This window comes from Oxyura jamaicensis, chromosome 3 (assembly GCF_011077185.1).
Source record: "Oxyura jamaicensis isolate SHBP4307 breed ruddy duck chromosome 3, BPBGC_Ojam_1.0, whole genome shotgun sequence".
Taxonomy (NCBI): domain Eukaryota; kingdom Metazoa; phylum Chordata; class Aves; order Anseriformes; family Anatidae; genus Oxyura; species Oxyura jamaicensis.
Window position 1 is genome coordinate 6,865,198 of NC_048895.1, and position 27,278 is coordinate 6,892,475.

Sequence of the window (27,278 nt, forward strand, 5' to 3'; positions counted from 1 at the left end):
TGCCCCCAGTGGATTGATTTTTCAGAAAAAGCACAAGTGCTTGATACAACTGCAGAAGGACAATTTATTTCCTCATCTTAACACGCACGTCCCATCCCTGCACAGCCCCAGAACCACCTGCCTGCCACAGCCACGTCTCATCACTGCAACCTGTAACTGGCAAACCTCAGTTTTGCATCTTTGCCTTTTTTTGATGGACAACCCTGTTAGGAAGAACAACATATGACCACCGCTCTGGTCAGAAAGAAATACGACTGCCCTCCTGAGACAGATGAGGAAGAGTTAAAAGGCACCTGGGACTCTTGCACCTGGGGCCTAATGATGGGGTGCTGGAGCTATAAAAGGCTGCAGAAGGAAGTTGAGCTCTTGAAAGGGAGACTTGGAGGTGGTTTCTGGTGTAACTCAGACACAGATAATACAGCTGGTTGGGAGGAAAGGAGGTGTGAGACGTGACTGTGCTGCTAAAAGTAAGTGATTCTAGTGGGGAAAGGGCTGAGGTGTGATGTCTGTGTGCTGGAGATGTTGGCTCTCAGATAGGAGTCAAAAACTCTTGTGACTGCTTGTAAAAATATTTTCTTTCCACAATGTCCAAGGGAGGAGAAAGCCTTGGCAGCCTCTTCTCTAAGCCTTTCTGTGGTCCCTTTCCAGCAGGGTGGCAGGTGAACCCACAGCTGATCCTGCAGGTGTGTGGGGTGCTGGACCAACCTGCTCCTCGTGGGCAAAAGCAGGAATTATGAGACCCAAGCCACTGGTGGGATAGCATAAGGCAGTGTTTGATACCCATTAGCTATCTTTCAAGCAAACAATGCGTCTGCTGTGGCAGAAGGCATGTAGAGTCTACGTAGCCGGTGCCTGATGAGCATTTATCAGCCAGGGACATCCTGGTCACCTGCACAGCTGCTAAATTTGGGGTGACATAGTTGGAGAGTGGAGGCAGAAGTTGGTGTGGCTGCAGGGGAAGCTGGCAAAGGGGAGAAAACAAGCCGTTTTTCTCCACGCTTGCAAATAACACTTATAAAACAAGGTATGGCTGCCTCCGTGGAGGCTACACTTTATCCCATACAGCTCTTGAGCAAGCTGAAATTGTAAGATATTAAAGCAGCCTTAGTGCAAACTGTCTTCCTCTGGATTAAGGCCATAATTCACATTGGGGATTCTGGTATTTCTGTGCATTTATCTCAGTTATTATCTTGGCAGGTGATGACAAATGAATACCTGCCCTGCAATGGACACCCATATCAACTAGTCCATGTATTTTTGTTTTGGAAAGGTTGATAGCAATTTGCTTAATCCTAAAAGAGTTCCTGCCCCAACTCTTTGGCAGAGGGCAAAACTGGGAGAGATGAGGAAAACTGTACGTGCCTGTATGCTAGACTGGAAGTCGTGGTCTTCTAGCTGCAGATCCATAGCCTGCATGTCCTGACCTTATGGGTTAAAGGGCAGACAAAATTCAGCACCCTCTGCTATTAGCAAGTTAATACTTAACCCCAAAATCAGGGTCACCAGCCTCAATGAGCTGCTGGAGATAAGACAGTGTAGATTTTGGAGGCATCTGATGCCCAAGTAAATGCAGAGGACATGGCACCGCACTGGGGATGGCAGGATGGGGATGAGCTCCGCTGGCTCTGTTTTGTCCACGTCCCCAGCTCTGGGAAAGCTACTAGTGCATCTCCCTCCAGCTGCTCTTGGCTCAGGTGCTCAATTTCTAGCCTGAATATCTGCAACACCCCTGGGGGTTTCACCCTGTGCTGCAAGGGCCTTGTCCTGACTGCCAAAAAGAGCTTGCAGCAGCTGCAGAAGTTAATTTTACAAGTCAGGTGTCTGCCTCTGACAGGCAGCTCTTCATATCTTTATGGCTAGGCATTATTATATTGTTCTTTCATTTGATAACAGCTCCAGTAATGGCTTCCACTTGCAGTAAATCTCTTGTGTTCTCTTTTCTCCCCCTATTAAATAAAAGATGATAACCTTTCCGGGAAGCTGCGTGGGGAGACTTAGGGCAACTTTAAGAGGGGGGGCCTGGTCAGAACTAGCTAAGCGCCTGGTGGGACAATGCTTTTGGAGAAATTGTAATTATACCCTGCAGCACTTGGGAAAACCTCCCCAGCATGCAAGCTGAACTGGAAAATGAACATTTTAAATGCCTCTTCAATTTAGTGTCTTTAGAAAGTGCTGCTTAATACCTGGAAAATATGCCTGTGACATGAGAACAGACAAGTCTGAATGTGACTCAACACAAATATTTGGCTCTATTTTCCTACCACCACCATCATGTAGCAGAACCAATCCCAGTTAAATGGCTTTGCAAACACTGACTAAAATACTTCAGCTCTCCCATGCACAGCTTTACCTTTCTCAGCAGCACTGGAGCTTGCCTGGAAACCTGGATGAGAGCAGACAAGACTCCAAAGCTATGAAGGAGCAGCCCAAAAACCTTCACGGCAGCTGCTCTTGGGCTATGGGTGCAACAGCTTCAGCACAAGGAGAAGGGATGTAGGAGTTGGACTTGATGATCCTTATGGGTCCCTTCCAACTCGGGATATGCTATGATTCTATGACATCAACACCCAGCCCCACCAGGGCTGGAAACCCAGGAGAGCTCTGAGGGCCCTGAAAGTAAAACCAGTGTTACTGGGAGGAGCACTTAATCTGGGGACAACTCAGTGCCTTCCTCCATCTGGAAGCCGTCAGTGAACGCTGAGTAACCTTCAGACTGCCCTGGGGAACTGAAAGTGGGAGTATGATCCATACAACCTCTAACCTACAGATGGGAAGCATCCAAAAGCAATCAAAGAGTTGCACTTCAACAGCTGGCAGGCCTGCACGCTGCCCGTGTGCGTTGAACCCCCTTGGTTTATCACCAAGCTCTAGTACGCCTTTGCTATTTCTAGGGCATCAAGGCAAGAGTGAGTTTAACCCCTGTCTGTAGTGTGCTCTGTGTTTTTTAAATGAGGACATATGAATCAGGTGAGTGTAATGAGTGGCTCCGTAGCTTGTGCACACTTCCGCTATGGGATCACAATCCACAAAGCCTTCCTCTGAACTGGAGAACCGGGCTTCTCTCAGCCACTTGCCTGACTGAATTACCTGAGCTGCAAAAGGGACTTCTCCCTTCTGTCTGAAAACAGGATGGAGAATCAGTGGTTATCTAGGCTTAACCCTGCTGTTCAGACAGTGAATATTTTCATTAGCTTCCCCAGTCCCAATTAAATCATTGTTTGTATGTTATAATTTAAAGCATGTACTCTAATGGTAAAAACCATAAGAACTATAAAGTGTATCCATATACAGTTGCAATTGCTGCTGGGTAGCTTCTTATCTATTGCAATAGCTACAATATTAAAACAGGGAAAGTGAAGCACTGATTATCCACAGATACACCTAATTTCACTTTGTGAAGGTATCTGTTGAAATAACATCTATAATGTAGGTAAATGAATGTTCATGAGGGACTAAAGCTGGAGCACAACGCTGATGCCAGAAATTGTTTCACTGGGGTGGGGGAAACAACACTAAAGCTTGAAATAAAGCCCTTTGCTAGGCTTTTAAAAATAAATGCCAGCAATACATCTTAATTTCCCTGGTGGCCTGACAGAGCAGCACCCCAAGAAGCCCTGTATTTACGAAATCCTGGGTAAGCCTGGCTGCTGACCCTGTCAATGCAGCTACGTGTTTCTGAAGGGGGTCAGAGGGGGCTTGGCAGGGGTTTGGGTCCAAGGGCACACCAGGAGCCGTGCCAGGGCCGTGCCAGGACGCTATGTCAGGGTGCCCAGGGAGGGTCGCAGCCCTCAGTCCCCTCGGGTTTATTCCTCTCTGAGGTGGGGCTGCTGCCCTATGGTAAAACCAGAGCTTTTGTGACACCCTAACCCCGCAGCGGGATACTTTTCACGTGTGTTTTTTAAAAATTTTACTATTTCTGTCAATTCCGTGCGTTCATTTGCTACTTTAGTCAAGTTGAAGCCGCCACAGGCACCCACCGCGGCCTGCCACCCCCTCAGCCTGCCATGGAGTTCTGAGGGAAGGGGGGGGGGGAGCGTGCGCGGCGTGCGCGTGCGCGCGGGGCGGGCGGGCGCGTTCCCGAGGCGGGGCCGCGCGTGGCGCTGCGAGGGGCCGCGCCGGGAGCGCCTCAGGTCGGTCGGTGTGGAGGGGCCGGGGCGGGGGGGCACGGCCGGTACCGGGTGGTGCCGGGGGGGCGGTGGCGCTGAGGGGGCCGGGCCGGGCCCCGGGGCAGGGCGGGGGCCGTCGGGCCCCGTAAGGGGAAGGGGGGGAGCGGCCGCACCTGAGCGCTGCTGGGTGTGTGTGTGGGGGGGGGGTGAAACTTGGGGGGCTCGGAGGGGGGAGGCCCAGGTGGTGTGGTACCGGGCGCCCTGTGCAGTCCTCTGGGGGGTTGGGGTTGGTTTTGGGCCCCGGGGTGTGTGTGGAGGGGTGAGGGTGAACGGGGGGGGGGGCTCTCAGCTGCTGCTCGGGAAATGCTTCACAACGGGGTGAACCCATAAGTTGCTTTCTCTCCTTTATTTTCCCTTTTTCTTCTGCCTGAAATGGTGTTTTTTTCTTTTCTTTCTTTCTTTCTTTTTTTTTTTTTTATGATTCTTTAAGCAAAACTCTCTTAACTCTCCATTAAGTAAAACTTGCCAAGGAGAGGTTGGTGGCAGTGCCCAGTCTGACCAAAATGCCCCTTCCCTTTCCCTGTCGGCCCAGTGTCTGTGTGGTCCCCCAGAGCATTGTGTTCCTGGAAGTTTTTGGTCTGAGAAAGTCCGGCAGTGGTACATTTCAGGTGGAGTTTGTAAACTCGGCTGCCTGGGTTGTGTCTTCAAAGGTGAGGTGTTTAGAAATAGGGGGGTTGTGGGTCATGCTCCCCTGAAATGGGGAAAAGTTTGAAGTTAGGATATTTCAGCGTTCCTAGCAGGATTACAAACATGCCCACTTGAAACACCAAAGGCTGCCTGGGTCATGTCTGAAAGGCTCTGGTGTCAGTTTCCTGTGCTGGTACTTGTCTTTGCAACACTTTATTTTTCTTCCCAGCCTTTAATCTGTGTCTCACACTTTTTGTGTAGTGTTTGCAGAGGAAGGTGGTGTTGGGCTGTATGTATGCAGCACTGTATTGGACTCTACTGTAACTGTTCCAGGCTTGAATCAGGCTTAAAATAGTTTTTATTTTGGTATTTTTATTCTGGTCTCATCGTTTCCTGCAGAAAGGAAGTGCAGTATGTCATAATGTGTTGTATCTTGGCATAATTAGGCTATTTAGCTTTGTGAATTAAATATCTTAGGACCTTATTCATTTGAAATAAGTTCTGTAGGATTGCCAAAATGGAATCTAGAGTGGAGTACTTTTTTCTTTTTTTTTAAATCCCTCACTGTAAGTATGCCGCGACATAATACGCGGCAACTTTCCTCGTGTTTCCCCTCCAGTGATCCTCAGCTGCGCCCTGGAGGAAACACCTTTCAGAAGCCATCCGGAATTCCTCTAGCTTGCCGTGTAAGGCTGAGGAAAAGGATGCAACTTGCAGTAGTTTGTTTTCTTTTCTCGTTTTTTAATAGCGTGGATTCTCGCTACTTAGACTGCGTGATAGATTTTTTTTTTCTAAAGTTACCAAACAGGTATTATGTTTATGTTAATAGCTTTAGTGCTAGGGCAGGTTTGGTTAAAGCAGAGGTCTGCTGCTGATAGGCTGTGCCTTGCGCTGTCAAAAGAAATGTAGGTCTTCATCTCTTTTGTTAAGTTGTGCAAAGGACTCTAGTTCTGCAGCAAGACGTCGTTCATGCCCAGTATTAGCGTTGTTGGGTCACTTCAGGTAGTTCTCCTGTGATATTGCCTCTACTAACTCCTGAAACTTTGCAGGCTGTTGCTTTGTTTTACAGAAGCATTTATATACCTGAGCTGGCAGGCAAGCCCCATTTTTTGAGGCACTACATAACTAAGCAACAGTTTCCTGTCAAGGACCTGCTGGTTAAGGCAAAATTTGGAAATAAGAGACGGTAATCTTGTAAGGAAAAGATTAAAACCTTTGTGCAGTGCAGGTTTTCTTCAGTTTTGCTTTCTTCTGTAAGGTTGAATTCCAGTCGTGTGCCTTAATTCCAGAGTGCCTTTTATGTATGCGTGTCAGAAAGCTGGGGGAAGGCTTAGGTAAAAGGTTACCTCATTTGTATTTGTGCACTTTCTGCTTTTCTGGCCTGGCTTGTCTTTTTTGTGATCCTACCAGCCCATCTGAGTTTGCTAACTAAGCATGCTGGAGTAAAATGACCAAATGAGGGCAACATCTGTGAAGTGCTTGCTATTTAAAACACTGATAGGCAGATGGGTGACCTGTGAACATCTGCTGGCCATCCTGGGTGTGCAGGGTGTAAAATCAGAGAAAACAGGTTTGGAAGGCACCTTGTGAGACCATCTTGTCTAGCCCTGTTACCTGTATCGTGAGGTTACCTGGCGTCCTGAATAAATATTTCGGTCCACCAGAGGATCACGTACCACTTAAGTACACTTGTGAATGACTTGTTGGTAACATACGCCCGTGACAGGATGGATATTCATGTGCCAGGTTACACTTTGTGTCCACCCTAGCTGCAGTTTCTCTTCATGATCTGAAGAACTTAAAGGAGTCATTTTGCTTCAGAAAATGACATTTTCTAGAATTACAGCTTTGCTGCCTCCTGTTATGCTCAAAGCTTGCTTGGGTGCAAGGATTTTCTGAGAGCATGAGAAGAAAGTAACTCTTCAGTCAGGTAGCACGTTTGCTTGCACCTGGTAGCTGTGGGATTTTATATGTAGGCTTAAAAGAGTTGATGGAACAAAATCCCTTTAAAATCTAATCCCTAATGTGCCACACGCTGCTTTCAGTGTGTCACCTTGCTTACTTAGCACAAGTGGTACTCTTTACAGCTGGGGAGGAGCTGAGGCAAGCTGCTTGTTATTTACAACAGAAACACGTACGCTGCCCCTTTGCTGGAGTGTTTTGCCTTACTTTAGAGTCCTCAGCATGCAGTTTAACTCAGGTGAAAGAAATCCCTGCCCTGTTAGACAGCTTGCTTGATTTCTGTCGAGGCATGTAGCTCAGGTGAATGCCACGTGACGTTAGGGTAGTGTAATGCACATATAAAGGTGTACAAAGTACACCTAGGTGCATTTGATTTCTTAGTGCAGTTTTGACTGTCAGACCAAGGTGATACTGCTGCATATATACAAAGAAAAAGTAAAGGCTTTCATGCTATAAAAGTTTTATAGTACATAAATCTTACGTACGTGTACCTAATACAATCCCTTGAAATACCTTTATGCTCTTTCGTTTGATTACTTGCTCCTCCTTCATTTTTTTTTCCTGTTCTACGATTCTGAAATGTCCCAGGGTTAGTAAGACAGCATTATGAAGGAGAGTAAGCACTTAGGATGCCCCAGCATTGCTACACAAATATGTCTTGATGCTTAAAAATATAACCTGAAACCAGAATTTGAGTGTATACATGTCCATCTTTCAAAAATTCATTACTGCTAAGTAGCTGCCATTTACTTGTAAAGAGGAGGAGAAATTAATCAAAATGCATAACTGAACTAACAGGCACGTGTGGCTGAAGTACTTGCAGCAGAGGAAAGTATATCTGATTTTTGTAGAACAGTTGATCTGATAAAACTTTGTCGATGTTTTTATTCCCCTGTGGAATCACCATTATAAATCCAAACAGGACCTTCACATGCTGGGTGAGTCTGGAAACAAAGCTAATGGCAAGTAACAAGATCCACAGCTTCTGACATGTGGCCAAAGAAGGTTAGTTTGGTGTAGTGCAGTCTGATGGATGCAGTGTTTAGTTCAGTTCCTTGAAATATTTGGACGCAGCTCATTAGCAGTGATCGGTCCCTCATACCTGAAAAACGGGGTTATTATACAATTAAAAACAAACAAACAAACAAAAAAAAACACAATAGTGTTTATTCTTGGGTTTTGAGACCAACTTTTGAGAAATGAGAGCCGCTGTGTTTGAGAATGCATTTCTTATCACATTCTTGCTTTGCCAAGGGACTAATCTGTTCCTCTTCCAATAACTGGGATAGTCCTTTTCTTTTGTTAGTTAAAATGCATTGGAAACAAGAAACTGTACCAATTTTTCCCCTTTATTGACTCTTTTAAAACTTCTGAATGGTTCCAGGTATGCTCTTCTACCAGTGTGCCCAGTTACTGATCTGCTTGGGGTTTCTAAGCCAGCTATTTCACGTCTAGTGAAGCTTAGAGTCTAACAGATTGATGCAGTTTCATGATGGCAGGTCCTAATGATGTTTGTTACAACATCTAATGTTTCAAGTCTCCTTTGTTTTAACCTCACTCAGTTGTGAACATGAAGCACCTCAGAGCATGGCGATCTCAGGAGACTGAAGGTTGCAGGCTGCAGAACAGGTACTGTGTGGGTCTTGGCAATATCTTCCTCCCTCTTATGTTCCACGGGGTACTTCTACACTTGTTTGACATGAAAACAGGTGATCTGCATGTGAAAATGTAGTCCTTGAAGTCTACGCTAACACATTCAACTGGATCATGTTCCTCCTGTGGTTATTCATGGGGTGGATACTCCTCTAGTGCCATCAGCTCTCAGAAGTGAGGTCTCATGGACAAGTTGTCTTTATCATTTTGCGGACTTACTGACCTGTGTGTAGGAGAACAAAGACATCTGGGAAGCACTGATGTAACAGAACAGGACCGGTCATGTTTCTACCTGCCCTTTGTAGATCCTGTTTTAATTTAACTGTTCAGTTTTTAAAAAAGTAGTTTCTGAACAAAGTTAAAATTAGTATAAAGGTTTGTCTACATAAGGGAGATCTGCCTGTGAGATAGGAAGGGAAAGGCTTGTCCCTAGTCATCCGATCCCAATCTCCCCATTGAAATAGCCAGCATATGAGTACTAATTGTAGTGGTGGTTTCTCTAAAGTGCACTAAGATCACTAGCTTCTTTCTCACAGGGCACTGAATGATCATTAAATGCTAATGACTTTTGATTACTGTTGACCTCGGTCAATTTAGAATTAGTGACCTAGGGATGAAAACCGCTGTATCTCATTACCAATTTCCTGAGCTATCTGATCTTGCCTTTGTAAGTCATTTTTGATAAGAGGGAGAATAGAATTAAAGTTGACCTCTGTCTTAGGAAAGGGTTGAATGCTTTCAGGTTTGCAATATGTTTAGAAACATGCACACACGAAAGAGGCAGCGACTAAGAAAGAACTTATTTTTTGACCCCACAGTTTGTCATGAGGAAAAAAACATGCAATGAAATGGGCAAGCTTAGGCATTAGTGATGGGGAAGAAATGCACAATTTGTTGCTTTTAAACTATTAGAAGAACAGTTTATCTCCTGTAACCTTGGGTAAAATTTCTCATTTTAATGTTGAAGGTTTTCTCATCTCACACATTTATTTATAATTCTTGTTTTTACATTGAACTATCAAGCAGCAAATGAATGTTCATAGAATAAATTGCAAATTCTACTCTGGGATATTTTCTACTTGCAGTTCCTAAACTATGACGCTAGGAAATGTGTCTCAGCAGGCTGGTGAGATCATTTATTTCGTGTTGTGATGAAGCGTTTCACCTAATTTCTTTCCATATGCACAAAAGGGAATGTTGGTGTGATAATTCACTAAAAGGATCAAATATGTTGTTCACTGTAGGCTGTTTAAACATAAGTCTTTATACAGTTATGGTTTATATAGAATGTCATTTGCGTGGCATACGTGGTATTGAATTGATAATGAAAATTCTGGGGAAACAAACATTTTTTCCTTTCTCACTTCGATTTGCTAGCTATATTTTTATACAGCTGGAAACAGAACTTTTTAACTTTAAAAGCAAAACTCAGGAGTGTAAAGAAGTCTTTTTTCTGTTATATTAGTGTGTTTTGGGTGTAAATATTAAGTTATTGAATCTCTCACTGTGGCTAAATTGCAGACTTTTGGCAGCTAAGCAAGGAAAAATGACGGAGGTGTTGCACTTGGTTTTGGAACATGTTTATGGGGAGCCAATTAAAATTCATGCAGAGAGAAAGTGGATTGCATCAGGAAGTAACTATAGGGATAAATGTTTTTTCTTATTATTAAATACAATGCTTTGATTTGATCACTTTGCCTCAAAAAGGCTATTGCGGTCAAAATCAAAAAGGGGGCAATAAAAATAATTGCAGATACAAAAAGGACATTAGAAAGATTAAGGATGTCTTGACAGGGAGACAAGTAAAAAGGGATGTGTAGAGATACAGCCTACATGCTAGCAAATAACAGAATAATGGGAGAATAAAAGACAATTTTATTCTTTAAACTCCTTATTTATAAAAGTTTGTATTCGCCTGTTGATTGGGCTGCTCAAGTCTTCCTGCTTTTGTTTCCTTTAAAGCATTTGAGGGTGGTTAGGGAAAAAAATGTAAAAGCTGTATTTGTGGATAGAATTATGCAAAGGGTTTAAGTCCTCATTCTTTAAAGCACAGAATAAACACTAAGCAGAGTTGGGAGGAATATTTGCCAACAAGCATGTTGCTAGTATAACATACCACCTATAGCAAAACACACTTTAGCTTCTAGCATTGGTTCCAGATGGTTTTCTATTCTGATGCTATTCTGTTCTTGGCTTTTCTGAGAAAGAAAAACTCTCTCTCTCCCCCCCCCCCCCCCTTTTTTTTTTCATTATTTTAGCTTATTCTCTGAAAGTCTTCGTAATTTTATCTTTGTTCCTGCTTTAGTCTCCTTTTTACCCTAGCAAACCTTACTGAGGAAGACTCCAGGGCCAGCTTTTCCATGCAACAAACAGAAACAGTTTCCAGTCCTGGTTAGCTTCTGTGCTGCCAAACAGAAACTTGGGAGAGAGCAAGGAGGTTGGGAAACTTTGTCAATTGTAATATGTTTTTTACTCGAGGAAGTCGAGCGCGGAGCTATCAGTCTCCTTTCCAAGTGAGCATTTTTATCAGGATTTTGAGTGGTGATGGGGAAGGATTCTTCCAAGTGACTAAATAATTCATAAATAGGTAAACAGAATTAGGCTCTTCAGCTGCCTGGGTTGATTTTCTTGGTTTTATTGTTTATTTGATCTTAGAATTAGACACTGATTAAAAAATTGTGTGTAAAAAGTCAAATTAAATGAAGTAGAAGTGGACAGGTAGATTTGTTAAACATTAACACTGTGTATTTATTTTGGTTAATAGAGATGTACCGTCTGAAACGTGCTTCATTGGGGAATCCAGAATTTAAACAAAGAATTTTAATAATGCATAGGCATAATAACAGCCCAGGGAAAGACTTGGCAACTTCACAAAAAAGAAATATATGCATTTTCTCAATGCCTACTTGGAATTCATTCCTCAGTTCAGGATCTGGTTGCGACAGACCATTGGGAATTTTGATGAAATCTTGTTTTTTAGGGATTTATCTAGTTTCTATTACTACATGAAGAGCAGAGCTGTAAATATGTGATACAGGAAAGGCACAACCTAGTAGAAGAAAAAAACAGAAATTTTTGAGTATGTTTGCTGTTGCATGAGGAGAGATCGATGTAATGTGAGGAAGAGTACCCCCATCAACCTTGGAAATTCAATGATTTCTTGAGTGTAAATTACCTTTTGAAAGGCATAATCGTGTGTAATACATATATATACACACAATTATTACATCATATGTATATTGCACCAAGAGTTGGGCAATGTGATTCCTGAGCCAGTCCTCACAATGGTTTCAAAGCATATTACAGTCTTAGAGGATAGTGGAAACTGGGATTGCAGGTATGTTATATGCATTTGGATTTAAACTTAAAAATTAGTGCTTCAGGTTTTTTGTTTGTTTGTTTTTCAAGAATTTTTATCCAGGAGCTGATTTCCGAGGGTTTATAACTTGTTCCCAGTTTGAAAGAAGGATGAAACTTGATGCATGGTTGGACTTGGTGCTTTGCGACATGATTTAGTGGGTTACACTGGTAGTAGGGTGATGGTTGGACCAGATGATTTTGGAGGACTTTCCCAACCATAATGATTATGTGATTCAGCCTCAGAATATAGGTTTTTTTTGCTAAATTCCTCACATCTGGCACAAATGATTTTTGTTAGACCTGTGTTAAGACGTAAGGATGGAATTGCCTACACCCTTGAAGTTAATATTTCTGGTTTGATTACTTATAAATATTAATGTATCTGAAGAATTACTTTCCTTTTTTTTTGAAGTTACATTTATGAAGTTCTGCTAATAAAGAAAAATGTGAATTACTGAAGAAAATAAGGAAAATATCATAACAGATTTTTGGAAATGGATAGATCTTTGGGTAAGAGAAGATCAGGTTCCTTGATCTTCTCATCAGAAACAGACTGACTGGAACTTGAGACTCTGACTAGCCTTGAGGTATTGAAATAGGGAGAAGTTCATAGCTTGCTTTTACTGATTGCTAACATTGATTTGTAAAGTCATTAACAGTATGTGTATAATAAAAGAAGAAAACTTTTTTATGGGAAAATATGTGGAAGTTGTTGGCCAAAACAGTATAAAAAAAAAAAAAAAAGTGAGTGTAAGTAGCACCATTTCTTTGCACGTTTTTTCCCCACTTCACATGGGTCTAATAATTGGTATATGTCACTTCCTTCTGAGCTAATAAAGTTCAGTGGAAGGTGGTATAAAGCTTGGAAAAGGGTCATAACAGAACCCAGCAGTTCCTATGAAAAGGTTGTGGAATCATCAATATTTTCCATTTCCAGCAGACCAGGTTTTGATGGGGGATTTAAGAACTGACAGAGCTGCCAGTTAGGCTTTTTACCTACTGGGGTGGATTTTTATCCTTTTACACAGATGTTGTCTTGTCTAGTAGGGGTCTGTCTGACTTTTGGGTTCAGGCAGAACATACTTCATCTGCACCTTCTTCCTCTCTTCCTTCCCCGTGCTATAAGTATGTGTGTTGTGTTTTACAGAAGTCAAAGGTATGCCTGACTCCTGGTTCACGTTTACCACTAGTCTTACCCAAACTGAGGTAAGCAGTGAGTCTGTCGTTCCCTTGCCCTTCTGCAGCCTCCCAGTGACCTTATTCACTATGCGTATAATCCTTGGACTCGTTTGGCAAAGTAGTTTGCAAAAGTGTATGAGGACCTTGATTTTTTTTCGTATTTGTTAGTAAGTGAAATGGATTTGTGGAATTAAAATCAAATCTCCCATACGAATCTCCTAACCTGTTTCCTTTCTCCTACTGCCAATGGCAGTGCTGAATTTCACCAGATTTTCTGACGAATGCATGGCTATTCAGTATCTCTACGGTTTTTACTTTTTTCCCAGTGCAATGGCAAACAGGTTATTACTGTAACTAGAAGGGACGGAAGTTTACCTAAGGAGGGTAAAAAAAACTTATACAAACCCAACAAGGTCACATTTTGTGCTGAGAATACTTGCTGTGTTCCCATTGTAAATTCTCCGCTGTGAGCAATTATAAACATCCCATCTGTGGGATGAGTTTCATTTCCTTGTACCCCTTTTATTTCCACAATTCAACGTGGCTAAGATTGTTAGTTTCTGACCCAAATGAATCTGTCACAGATCAAAAAGAAAAATGAGAGCGAGTAAGAAAGGAGGAGGGGCTGGGGAAGCTTGCTAGGAAATATTTCTTTGGAAATTGCTTCACCTGCCTCTTAATCTGTTTAGGAATGTCTCTCAGCTTTCTCCTCCACAGCAGCCATAACCCACCATCTTCTTTTACATTACCAGCGAAGGCGATTTTGCATTGAGATGCTGGGCTGTGAAATGCAGCAGCTATGCATGGACAAGCATCTTTCCCTGTGAGCTTCAGGCAGAGGAGAAAGACACGTGTCTGGAAATATATCAAACCACTGCAGCCAAGCCTTGGGATGGCCGCTGCCAGCAGTTTTAGTTAGTGCTTAGCATGGAGCATCTCTTCAGGAGACCTGATAATCTCTGCAGTATCTGCACTTAGGGTTTTACAGTCCTTGGGTTTAAAGACATTCTGAGATTACACGTTATGGAGCCGTAGCTGCGATTCAAGCAATCCCAACGGGATTTTCAATAAATAGCCTGAGTAACTTCTGTGCCTCAGTGTGAGTCAGGGGCAGACTCTCAGGGTCAGCAAGGTCAACTGATTCTCCACCAACTTTTGATCTTTTTTTTTTTCTTCTTTTGATGTTGTACTCTTGTCCAGCAAAATTAGTTAAAGCTACATATGGCTAAGCTTGCATTAAGAGAAAAGAGGATTTTTTCTTTAAAACTTGACAATAATTGAGATGATGTTTGAATTAGCAACCCAGCCAATATTTTAAAGTGTGAAATGTTGACACCTAACACTGAGTATTTCTTCTCTGCGTTTTTTAAGAGGCAGTGTTTTCCCATTTTTTATGCACTTGACCTACTATTAAGGAAATCTGTTCTATATTTAAGTTCTAAGTAAGCTAATGACTGAAAATTAGTCTTCTTTCTTATTTAAATGATTTGGTTGGCATAGCTTATATCCTGTTTATTTCAGAAAGTAGCTGTTAATAAAATCAGGATGTGTTTGCATCTCAAGGAACAATTTCTGCCTGAGACTCACTAAATTGTTCAGACTTTCATTTAATGCTTTGAAACATTGATTAAGTATATTCACTCTGATTTGCTTTAATCTGATTGCACATCTACAAGTTTTCTTCTGATGTGGTGCAGCCACGGCTGGTGTAGGTTGGCCTAATTAACACTGCTTAGTGATTTGAGACCCCTGTCAGAGGCTGTTACGTTATCGAGAAACATAAGGAGTTAAAGCTGAAGCTGTGACCTCATCTCTATTCATGTTACACTGGAGTATAAACTCCGCTGAAAGGGATTGTTTAACCGCATCGCCGTCTTTTCCGCTGCTAGCTGATTTGCTTTAATTTGGCTCGGATATTTATAGCGAGCCCTTTCTGCACAACAGTTACAGGAGGGGTTGTGGGAATACCAGAAGCATAGAGAGCCATGCTAATAGCAATTGCATGTGGGAAGAGCTCCCACGGAAACACGGAGGCTCAAATACGTCTCTCTACCTGATTTCAACTTTTCATTGCTTCCCCTGTGAAAATCCAGGCAGCATCGAGGAGGGCAGGAGCTCCCTGTCCTGCCCCTGGCCAGCTGTGCAGTTATGCAACCGTGCGTGCCAGTCCCTTCCTTACTTAGTGCTGTGTCTCAACTGGGGAGCGCCACTGCTGTCGCTTTAATGTTGGCACCGCGCACGTTACAATAGGTGTCACTGTACGGCTGGCTCCAATCGCTGGCGGTGACTTCAGCCATTGGCTCCGAGCGCCGGCTGACTCCATCTGCAGGGCTGCAACACCGACTCTCTTCGGATCCCTCCATCGCACAAGTTGAGCTCGCTGAGCGCTGAGCAGGCGAGCCGTGCGACAGCAAGCCGCGGAGCCTCCGTCAGGGAGCTGCTGTGCTACCCTCCTGGCAGTGCGCAGCGCTTTCGGGTGGTTCACAGTCAGGAGACCTGGAAAGAAATAAAACTGGCTGGAATGATGGGGATGTGTTTAACGATTCAAGTACTGGATCAAACTTAAAGGCAGTTTCTTACTCGGTATGCTGGAAAGGTCACCTTGCCTTGCTGGAAGAGAAACAAACTCTCAGCTCTGCTGCCCGGTGTTTAACAGCTTACATGTGCATTTTTTAATGTTCTTAGCTAGCAAGGCTATCTAGCTGTACAGATAAGTATACTCATGGTAGATGAGAAAGGAAAGAACATGAAATGTCTCACCTTCTTCTTGATGCTTCCAGAGACGGTCAAGAACAGGTCCAAGAAGAGCTCTAAGAAAGGAAATAGCAGCAGCAGCAGTAGTAGCAGCAAATTGCCTCCAGTTTGCTATGAAATCATTACCTTGAAGACCAAAAAGAAGAAGAAGATGGCTGCTGATATTTTCCCCCGAAAGAAACCAGCCAACACTAATACAACTGCTGTCCAGCAGTACCACCAGCAAAATCTCAACAACAACAACACTATTCCTGCACCAAACTGGCAAGGACTTTATCCAACCATCAGAGAGAGGTAAGTTCAGGACAGTTCATTTTTCTGTTTTGGGTGGAGTGGTGAGAAGTCACAAAATGTGTACTTTTAGTTATTTATTAGCTGAATAAAACATTGTTCTATCTTTTTTTTTTTTTCCCTTGGTGTGTGAAAAATGTATTTGGGTAATGGGAAATATTTTGATAGCTCTTTTCCAGACATTGCAGCTGTTTGTGTAAATAAAATTGTTGCTGCAAGCTGCAGCATACCCATAAAGATTTGCTTGTAGACCATAGTGGGGGTTTTCAGTGATACATACTCTTGACTGATTGCCACCTTTTGAAAAGTTTTTGTAAGTTTTTATTTATTTATTTATTTATTTATTGCCCCCCCCCCTCCCCAGCTTTGCTTTTTCCCAGTACACTTGTGCACTGACGTGTAAAGTAGCTTAAAACTGTTTGACCTGTTTCTCATTCTATTATAATGTAACTTTAACACGTTAAGAAATTTGATGTCTTTAGTCCGGGGCAAGCGCGGAGTTACGAGGCACCATAAATTAACACGCTGCCTCTGTTTGTAGAAATGCAGTGATGTTCAACAATGACTTGATGGCAGATGTTCATTTTGTGGTCGGGCCACCAGGTGGGACCCAGCGGCTGCCAGGACACAAAGTAAGCAACAGCTGCATTATCAGTTTTTGTGCGGGGGATAGCAGGAGAGCTCCCATGGTTATGCCAGGACGTAGCAAGGGAGATTCAGCTCCTCTGAGGCAGGCTTAGTTCTGTATTTTAAAAGTCTACATGCAGTTGAATGCTGTCCCTTGTTTTTCTTTGTGGTGTCTGAGGCAGTCATTGTAAGGTTAGGAATACTGCTCGTGCTGTTGATTAATATTACACTTGAGACTGTCTAGAAATAGTTAACTTTTGTAGTGGATATGAGCTTTTTCCAGTAGCTAATGTATATATGCCCATGAGAGTAAAACGAAGGGGAAAATGTGTAATTCTGTTTTTAACTTCAACTCCATTTCTTACCGAAGTGTGTCTATTGCCTGTCAGTGAAGCCTGGTATGTTCAGAGTGGCTCTCCCACATTGTTTTTGTTGGCAGTGCTGTCGGCTTAAAGCATGAAATAAGATTTCCCTTTCTCAACAGTATGTCCTGGCTGTTGGGAGCTCGGTATTCCACGCGATGTTTTACGGAGAGCTTGCAGAGGACAAAGATGAAATCCGTATACCAGATGTTGAGCCTGCTGCTTTTCTTGCAATGCTGAAGTAAGCATCATTCATCTGCTGGATATATTTCTGTTCATGATGTATACATACTTTAAACATGACATTACCAGTGTATTAGACTTGTGTGTAAACAGAACGAAAGCAATTGCTTAAAATATTCCTCTTTCTGTGTTTCAAGTATTTCAAACTTTTACCTCATGTTGATCTCCCCCTCTACTTCCAGGCACGCATATATTAGGCTAATGTAGGCAGTTATAAATAATGACTTTGACAGGGGATCTTTGGGCACATTGTATACTGTAATGCCTATTGATTTGATTTGTCACCACACATTACACAAAGGAATGGAGTTGCTAAAAAGAATTCTCAGCTGTAGAAAAAAAAAATCGCAACAGAACACAACAGCACTGTTATACTTTGCAAGCACAGTGAAAAGTTAAAAAGAAAAACAAAAATCAGAATTGCTATGTTTGTGTATAGTTCCAGCTCTTTTTTAAACGTGCTTGGTATCTGCCTTGTCTTAGAAAAATGACCATAAATTACTGCAAATCAAATTGCACTGAAAATTAAATTTCCTCTCATCTGTTATATTGATGCATCTGGAAAGTGCTAAAAAGGCTGTTTACAAGAATAGGGTGGTTTTTACTCCAACTGTGTGGGGGGTGAGAAGTCAGTTTACATGATCATTATTTATCTAGGTCTTTGATTTCTTCTTGCAAACTGCATAAGAAATGCTATCGGTTCCAAGTGAACACAATGAAGCAATTTCCCTGCTGAGCTGTCCTTGAATGTATCTATAAACTCTGATTTTTAAAGAGAAATTCCCAGTTGCAGAACTGCTATGCCTATGAGGGTTTTTTCCCTTCAGCTTTAGTAACAGCTTTACAGTATACGTTAGTATCTGATGGTAATCCTTTTAACGTGTTGTGGGGCTTATTGCATGTAATGGTATAATCACTAGCAAACCATTTATTATATTCCATAGATTGTTTTGGCTAGCATGGGATTACAGAACGATTTCTTTTTTTTTTTTTTTCTTCCCTGTTTCTGTGGCACTGTGGAGGAGCAGTCAAAGTTGCATACAGAGTTTGTTGCGTACTGGTTTTTATAGGTTATTCTGAATGTCAGAAGTGTTCCGTGCAAATAAGAATAACTGCAAGGAGAAGCTGAAGTCACATAGCTTTTGCATAGACCTGAAACGTAGCACCAAGTTAGGGCTTTATGTCGGTAGGTGCGTTGCAGATCCCTGCTTTGGGCCTTTCTGTTTTTGCAGGTGTTTTATGCAGAGCTCAGAGTTGGGCTTTACTTTCGTGCAGAAAGGCACAAATGCAAGATACTCAGAGTCCTGTCCTACTTTCTTTTTGAACAGCAATTCTGTATCACTGTGACTATACGTGATTTGCCATCTAAAAACTGAATGCTTTTTGAATTTATCGTTGTCATGAGAAAATATGTTCAGAGAGCAAACCTAGAAGAGAATATCGATACTGATCACCTAAGTCTTGGCAAATTATTTAGCCCATGGTAATTTGAGAAAATATCTTGGAGAACATGGCCAGAACCACAAAATTCATCACCCTGTAAGCTTTTATTTAAAAAAGCAGAAAACCACACAAACTTTTTTGAGCTACCCTTCTCAGCTCTAGCTAATGCAGCGTGTCTGAGCCTGCAGAGTGCTCCAGCATCTGCGAACGGAGCTGCCTGCAGCTGTGATGGTGCAGGGATGGGGAAGGGATGTTGCTCGGCAGTGCAGCATTCCCCTCCTTGCATAATCCTGAGCATGTGCTGCACTGGGCGGAGCTCGGGGGGAGCCTTGGCCCCCTTCACTCCTCACCCCCAGGAAATCCTTCCCACGAGTGTCACCTGCAATTTTTAAGAGCAGTGAATGCTAAAAAGCTCATGATACTGATACTAAAGAAAGAAAAAACTTTTTATCCATCCCAAAGCAGTCTTCTCCTTCATATGCTCCTTACCATAGTCAGGAGGAACCCAGCATCTTTGTAAGAAAATATATATTTTTTTTCTTAGACAGTGAATTCTTAAATATTTTTGTGTTTTAGTGTGTGTACTTACAGTGAACATTGGACAAGGTATTGCAAGATATAGTATAGGAAATATTGGCTGGTAGATAGTAATTATTCTCCCAGTAAAATTGATTTTGCTGTTCTCTATTGTTTTAAAAATAGGGTTAAGAGGTTGTTAAAATTCATAATCCTACTGACACACCGAGTTGGTGTCTTTAATGCATTATGTCTTACCTTAATATCGACTTTTGAACTGCAGTCTCACCTTAACCTAGGATGAATGTGTTACGAAACCAACAACCCTACGGTCTAGCAGAATCCTCTGTTTAAGCATAGGGTGAGACTGGAATATCAGTAACTGACAACCAGAATCGAGGTGCATCGGCTGAGTGCGAAGTGTGGAATATTGCTGACAGCTGATCTGTGCTGTGTCTGTTGTAAATCAGTGATATTAGTTCCTTGCTTTCATGAATATTAAACTAGCAACTTCTGTACTATTTCAGTTTAAAACAGATGTCATCATTCTCTGCTGTACTAGCAGGCAAAGAGAAGTAATAGAAGGGAGAAAAGAGTTGGAGAGAAAAGAGGAGAATCATAACACCGAACAAACTGACATACTGAAAGCTTTTGGGGACAGTAAAGGACCTAAGGCCTAAGCCTTTGTTGTTGCAAATAGCCCGGTTGAAACCAAGTAATAAAGGTGTGTTTAAAAGAAAGTGGGGGGAGGGAGGGGTCTGTATGAGTATTCTGTTCTCTGTAGCCTCTTACATTTTATTATACTGCTTGGTCAGTCTGCTCTGAGCACCTTGTCTTGGTGTGGCTTGGAAGATAGCACCCTAAGCCTGCAAATCATCCAAGTAAAGCTATCTGCAACTACAAACAACCTACTATGTAGGTAATAGTTTCCCTTGATAAGCACGTTCTGTAGTGCCAAAAATGCATTGTGTTGGGAAACCTGCTAGCTAAAACATATTAATTAGTACAGGGTTGCATACAACTCCAACTTCACTGGAGGAAGATATTTTTATCAACCATAACCATCAAGAATTGCTTATCCCTGTGAAGAGTAAAATTGCATTTGACATGGTTTTAACACATTGCATTCACTAGCTGCAAATGGGTCCCTGAAGCATGAGATATTAAAAAGAACAAACTGTACAATGCTTCATTTCTCCAAGCAATGAATCCCAGCAGTTTAGTCACATAAATAGAATTTCACCTTCATCTCTTTCATGACACTAGCATGGCAGTAAAAAGCTTTTTTTTTTTTTTTCTCCTTATGCACTGACTGAAACAAAATGCTGTGTTAGTGGAGCTAGGATGTTGTAAGCATTAATAAACCTGAAAATTAGTTTTCTGTGCCTTTTGCTTTTCCTGTGTGTTTCATTGCCTTGTTAAAATGCTAGTAATTACAAATATGGGTAGCACCTGATATGCTTTGATAGCATTTCTCTTCTAAGACACTAGCTGGTTATTACCAATAAACTTGTTCTCGCTCTTGTATTTATATATACATCAATGAATCATCATCATTCTCCATCTCGGGACATCCAGTCCAAGTACTATTTGTAGCACCTGTTCTAGACTATTGCCTTAGCCAAGTAAGGAGCTACCTCTTGGGGAGGCTAGTCTGTCATTAAACAAGGTACCTACGGCAGGAAAACAGAGACGGAGGGGGGCATGCTTTGGAGACGTAACTATTGAGTTATTTCACATTTGGGGCACATGCTATTTTATTCACCTTAGATTTAAGGATTTCAGCATGTTCTCTCCCGTGGTCTTACATGAGTGGTGAATTTATCTTGTACTTTCCTCATGAATTTAATCAATGTTCCCCAAAAGCAGTGCTTAGTTTTAACGAGGAACTATTTAAATATTCCTTGTTTGTAACTTTGAGGTGTTACTGACAAATGATCCTTGTGCATTCAGCAGCAGCATTACATGCTTGTGTTTCCTTTCAGATACATCTATTGTGATGAAATTGATTTGGCTGCAGATACCGTACTGGCCACTCTTTATGCTGCCAAGAAGTACATCGTCCCTCATCTTGCCCGTGCCTGTGTTAACTTTCTAGAAACAAGTCTAAGTGCAAAGAATGCCTGCGTGCTGCTTTCCCAGAGCTGCCTCTTTGAGGAACCTGACCTGACCCAGCGCTGTTGGGAAGTGATTGATGCCCAAGCCGAGCTAGCTTTGAAGTCTGAGGGCTTCTGTGACATTGATTTTCAGACGCTTGAAAGCATTCTCCGAAGGGAGACTCTGAATGCCAAAGAAATTGTGGTTTTCGAAGCGGCTCTGAACTGGGCCGAAGTGGAGTGTCAGCGACAGGAGCTGACGGCTACCATAGAGAATAAGCGCAAAGTCCTGGGGAAGGCTCTGTACTTGATTCGCATCCCCACCATGGCACTCGATGACTTCGCAAATGGCGCTGCTCAGTCTGGGATTCTGACCCTCAACGAGACCAACGATATCTTCCTTTGGTACACAGCTGCCAAAAAGCCAGAGTTGCAGTTTGTCAGCAAGCCTCGGAAAGGCCTCGTTCCTCAGAGGTGCCACCGCTTCCAGTCCTGTGCTTACCGCAGCAACCAGTGGCGTTACAGGGGCCGGTGTGACAGCATCCAGTTTGCTGTTGATAAAAGAGTGTTTATCGCTGGCTTTGGGCTGTATGGCTCCAGCTGTGGATCGGCAGAGTACAGTGCCAAGATTGAACTCAAACGACAAGGAGTTATCCTAGGTCAGAACTTGAGTAAATATTTCTCAGATGGTTCTAGTAACACTTTCCCTGTGTGGTTTGAATATCCAGTGCAGATTGAGCCTGACACCTTCTACACAGCTAGTGTGATTCTGGATGGTAATGAACTCAGCTACTTTGGACAGGAAGGAATGACAGAAGTTCAGTGTGGGAAGGTGACTGTTCAGTTTCAGTGCTCTTCGGACAGTACAAATGGCACTGGGGTACAGGGGGGGCAGATTCCAGAACTGATATTTTATGCTTGAATGGAAGTGTGTGGAGACAAAGCATTTTCCTATGAAGAACCTGCCTGGTTCAGACCTACTGATGCTTAGCTTTCTGTCTGCAGATACATGATCAGTACAGGTAATATGTCACAAACGCTGTGGGCAAGTTACCAGCTTGCTATACTAGTAGCATTGTTGGTGCTAAAGTTTAAATGTAATATTCAACTTTAAACTGGAAGCTCTTAGGGAACACACAAATGTTAAAGGCTTTGTAAGAGAGGTGCCTGTTTGCTGGTGATGCTGACCCTTGCTTTGATGCATCTGTGAATCACCAGAGGATGTTCCTCTCTTGTATCTCATGGCTTCTAGGACTACTTCCACTTAACTCTGTCTTCATTGATCAGTTTTCTCTTTCTATGGTTCCTTCTCTCTGCTTGTAATTATTAGGGGAGGTAAGGGTAAAAAATGAAAAGCCTTGTTTTATAGTTCTCTTCTGTCTGCTCTTCAAACTTAAGAGATTCCAATAAGCTGAGCTGCTTTTTATCATGGGACCCGAAAGTGCTTCAGCTGTAAACTGAGGAAGTACAGGTTTATACTTTCATCCTGTGAGATTCTCCTGTGGCCAGCTGGTGGGATGGCTGCAGGGGAAGAAGAGACAGTGAGCAGCTTTCAGGAAGTCAAGCAGCATGCTGACCGCAGTGCATGGACATGTTTACAGTGAGGAGGGATCTGGGGGCTTGGCAGCTTACCCTCGGAGTTCATCTTCTAGGAAACCTACCTACAAGGCGAGGAAGTGCTTGAACATGTTCAAATTGTATATGCAGACTTAAGCCTCTATTCCCATTACCTAATTTTGATACATTGAAGTTGATTTGCTATTTAAATAGATTTTCTTTGAACCCACGCTGAATAAATGGGGGTTAATATCTAAAATTCAATGCAGGACAGTTCTGTTTGGTTTTGGTTTTGTTCTTATTTCTTCCTCCTAAATGTTACAGAGACAGATTGTAGAGGAACAAAAGAATGTACCAATCCTGACTTGGACTTTTTTTCCTGTAATGTGAGCTTTCTTCTTTTTATAACCATACATTATCAGTGAAATTCAGACAAAGACAAGAAGATTCCCAACTGTGATCATATTACAGTTAGCCTATATCATCAGATAAAAGTAAGGAGGAGAAAGTCTTCTCTAACGTGCTAATGGCTGATCTCTTGCAACTGCCTTGTAGTCAAACATCAATCAGGGGATTATGCAGTGTGGAACCTTTCCCTTATCTGAATTCTTTCTCAAGCTTCCTGTCATATGTCTGCATCATTTCTGGAAAAGTATTAGGGATCACAACTCTATCAGGGAAGGAAATCAGTGTAAACAAGAGATGCAGGTACTATTTAAACATGAGAAAATCTTTCACCCTTGCATTGTGACAGTTGCATCTCAAAGGGACACTACCTATTGTAATGCATCTCATTCTTCTTTCATCTCTGAAGTGGGTTCTTTTTGTTGTGTATGTTTTAAGAAAATGAGAGGACCAAATGATTCTCTAGACATTCTCGAGGTTAATGTTTTATTATATCAACACATTAATGTAGCATAACCCTACATTCACTTGTCTGTTTTATAATAAAAATGTTTTCCCATACGATCGCTTACCAGTTCAATACTACTACTTTTAAGTGTTTCTTGACAGTTGAAACCCTGGCCTTTGGCCATCATAAAGTGCCAATACATCTTTGCAGTGTCCAAAACACCATCTGAGGTAAGGAGAACAGGAGTATTGACATCAAATACATTATGGCCAAAGCTCAGCTCTTCCCTCTGGGTAATAAAGGAGAGCCAGATGAAGAACTCCCTACAAGTTCTATGCTTTTCACCCATCTTAGTGTTTAATGCTTTATATACATACGCACATATGTACATATATGTGTGTGTGTATGTGTAAGCAACATTCTTTCTGAAATAGAAATACCCTCAAATACATAGAAAATGTTTTGGCTTTTTTTTTTTTTTTTTTTTTTTTGCAACAGATGTACGTAATCCAGACTGTTAGTGAAATCTAAACAGAATGCTCCATGGAAAACTCCCAGAGAGATTTTTAAAAAATCCCCAGTTAATTATATGTAGATGTGCAGCCTAAATTAAACAAGAATACAGTTGTATGGACTGGAGGAAGAGTTGAAGAGACTGCAGAAAAGAATCTAAGATTGTTGAGAAGTGACAGTCATCTACCTGTAGATGTTTTGAGCAGCAGTTCCATTTACTGAAATGCATTTGGAAGCAGAGCAAGACACTAATCAGCTGATTAAGTTTTCTTACAGCAAGAGGTTGACATAGATGTAATCGTTCCAAGTGATTATCAGACTGACAAGTGGCTTGCAGAAGCAAGCTGCCTTTCGAGCTGTTGGGGGGGGGGAAAAAGGAGGTGCTTCAGCTGGTGGGACAGATCACTACTGCATTGGTATAGCTAAACTCTGGTTCTCACTTTTGATTTTTGTTTATCTGCAAATAAAGGTAAGCTATCCGCTACAGTGGCTGGAACAGATAGTTAGGAGATCAGAATACTGTATAGCTGTAACATGTAGAAAATGAGCTATTACTTAATTCTTTTTTATTTGCTGGTTTTGTTAAATCTTTTTGATGAAGTAGGGTGAAAGCTACCTGTAGCTTAATTCCTCTGGGTCCTTTCCAGGTTTTAGAAGCTGCTGCAGGTAACGTTATGTGTTTTGTTTTTTTGTTTGTTTGTTTGTTTTTTAATGTGGATGAATAAATATAAGGACCACAGAACACCTTTTGATGCCTACAGCTCAGCTTGATTCTGAGCCCTGCTTGATGCTGACAGGTACTGCTATACGAGAAGGTGACTACTTCCAGTCACCTTAGACATCAAGGCACTTAAATAGGTGTCCAGGTGTGAATTTCGTCAGTTTAGCAGTAGTATCTGAGCTTGAACACGTTGATACAGCTGATGCTTGCAGAACATTGACCTGGCACGTAAGCATAATGTCAATACAGAGAATTTCCTAGGTTGTCTTAAGCTGTACCTGGCCACCTCTGCTAATGTATGTTTGATTTTCCTGGTGATGGGAATCTGTGATAGAGAGTATAATGTAATATACTTTCTGCATATCTCAAATAGTATTTAAGTAAGCATTTTAATTTCTACATACATATTGCACTGAACTGTTTTGTTGTTTAGTTTTTTTCCTTGTTTTGTTTTGTTTGTAATTGAATACAGCTAACTTCAGATCACAGCACTCATTTGTGCTGGAGCAGTGTTTGACCTTAGCTTACAGCATTATTTATAAAGGACAGATATATAAATATGAAGTACCTCATGTTGAATGTTATTGTACTGTATCTTTAATGTCACAGTGCAGATCTTGTTGGACTCATGAATGTGTATAATCGCATTAAACATACAAATAAAAATGGTTCTTAAATGGTTGTTTCCTGCAGTACCTTTGAAGTACGAGCTGTGAAAGCCTTTACTTAGCTATCTTTTAGCGATTGCTATTGTACTGTTGGGCACAGATATTTGTTGAGCTTATGTATTCAGAGATCTTTTGATCCCCAAAGAAGTAAAAGTCTAAGGAAAAACAAGGAAGAACAATGAAAATGTTAATCAGTTACATTGTAAAAAGGTTGACAATTAAGCTAATGAGCTAGAGTGAATGAATTCATTTATGTGCTTTATGAAAGACCTTGTCTGCTAGCATTAATATTTTAATGCTCTATTAATATTATTAAGTATTTGGAGATGAAGGGGGAGGGTCTGGAGTTTATTCTAAAAGACAGTTGGCACGGGAAAGGCCGTGGTTTTCAGTCTCTGATATGTAAGAATAAACGACGTGGTTCGTGCAAAGGGGCTGTTCTCTGCTGAAAAGTTAATTATGTCACGTTAGTCAGAATTCTGATTGTTTTCTTAAAAATTTTCCTCCAGCAGATTTGAGTCTTCATTTAAACTTTTATTATCAGTGAAGCCCAAGCTCCACTTTCTTGATGTCCATGTCCAGAACCTCTCATATATTATCAGCTAGTTATAAAAAAATACTCCACAGCACTATATGGAGACATGGAAATTTCATTGAGGAAGTCTTCTCAAATAAAAACAGTAACTTCAGGCTTCATCTAAAATCCTGATTAAAGCATGTTTACAGGCATCAAGCTTGTCTCTTTTGTTAAGTTTTCCTAAAATTCTTGCTGCTGTATTTAATACTACACTGCTGTATACATGATCCAAATTCCCTTATGTGTCCAGTGCTTCTCATTAATTTGGAGGAGACTTCAAAAAGGAACTGACCATGGAGTTCTGTGCTAATAATACAAGCTCTTATATGCGTGGTAGATACCAGGGTGGTTTGGTGCAGGGCCACATCCGCAGCAGTCCAGCTGCAGGAAATAGGTCATTCTTTATTCAGCTTGTCCATTTTATTTATCAGAGAACCTGAGGCTGCAAGCAGCACCTGTCTTATCCAAAGGGACAGTCTCCATTTCTGACTGAAATCTAACCGAAGGAAGTGCTAGGACACTTGCTTTGATAATTGCTGCTAGCGTGGCAGTCTCTTGCTCTGTGTTCACTGATGCAAAGAAGCAAGCGTGTATTCACAGCAGAAGGAAAGGAGTTTGAAGTGGCTGGGAAAAAATGGGGGTGTTTTAGGTTTTGGGAGGAAGACGACTCCTTAAGATAAGTTCAAGATTTGTCACAGATAAAATCTTGCTAAGAGGGGCTCTGTATTCCCTTTTATTTGGAAATTCCTGAGGAGCTGATAGCCGCCACCTCTCAGGAAGGTAAGATCCCACTTACACCAGGCTCCTTTTGAGTGCTCAGCTCTCAGGTACAGGACCCCAGGATTTCTTGGCCTCTGAGAGTCAAGAGACCTTGTCCATGGCCCACAGCGAGCCCGTACCTCCTTAGAAAAGCCAGTTGGTCCTGCTGTAAGCAGGAGGGTCTTGTTGGACCTCCCTGGCTCAGCACTCAATGGAAGCCAAGGCCACGGAGCCAGCTCCTGGCACAGGAGTGGGATAAGGACTTCAGCCCATCTCAGCAGTAGCAGCTTTTAAGCCAGCCTGTTCTACCGTGCCTTCAAGCAATCAGCGGGAGCACAAATACCTGCTGAT

The 27,278-nt window shown here is 42.0% G+C and overlaps 1 protein-coding gene across 3 annotated transcripts; it reads left to right on the forward strand.

The window, feature by feature from the left end:
• The first annotated feature begins 338 nt into the window (after window positions 1-338).
• On the forward strand, window positions 339-25,605 carry BTBD3 (BTB domain containing 3). Of its 3 annotated transcripts, none has more exons than XM_035321783.1 (5): window positions 339-467; window positions 15,728-15,995; window positions 16,534-16,624; window positions 17,104-17,222; window positions 21,169-25,605. In XM_035321783.1, the coding sequence occupies exons 2-5, from the start codon at window positions 15,853-15,855 to the stop codon at window positions 22,199-22,201; spliced, it is 1,386 nt and encodes a 461-aa protein (XP_035177674.1). In that variant the 5' UTR covers window positions 339-467; window positions 15,728-15,852; the 3' UTR covers window positions 22,202-25,605. The 3 variants fall into 3 exon arrangements, with proteins under 3 accessions (XP_035177674.1, XP_035177675.1, XP_035177673.1); XM_035321784.1 differs by lacking the exon at window positions 339-467 and adding an exon at window positions 4,073-4,130; XM_035321782.1 differs by lacking the exon at window positions 339-467 and having other exon boundaries at window positions 15,127-15,995.
• Window positions 25,606-27,278: the final 1,673 nt, after the last annotated feature.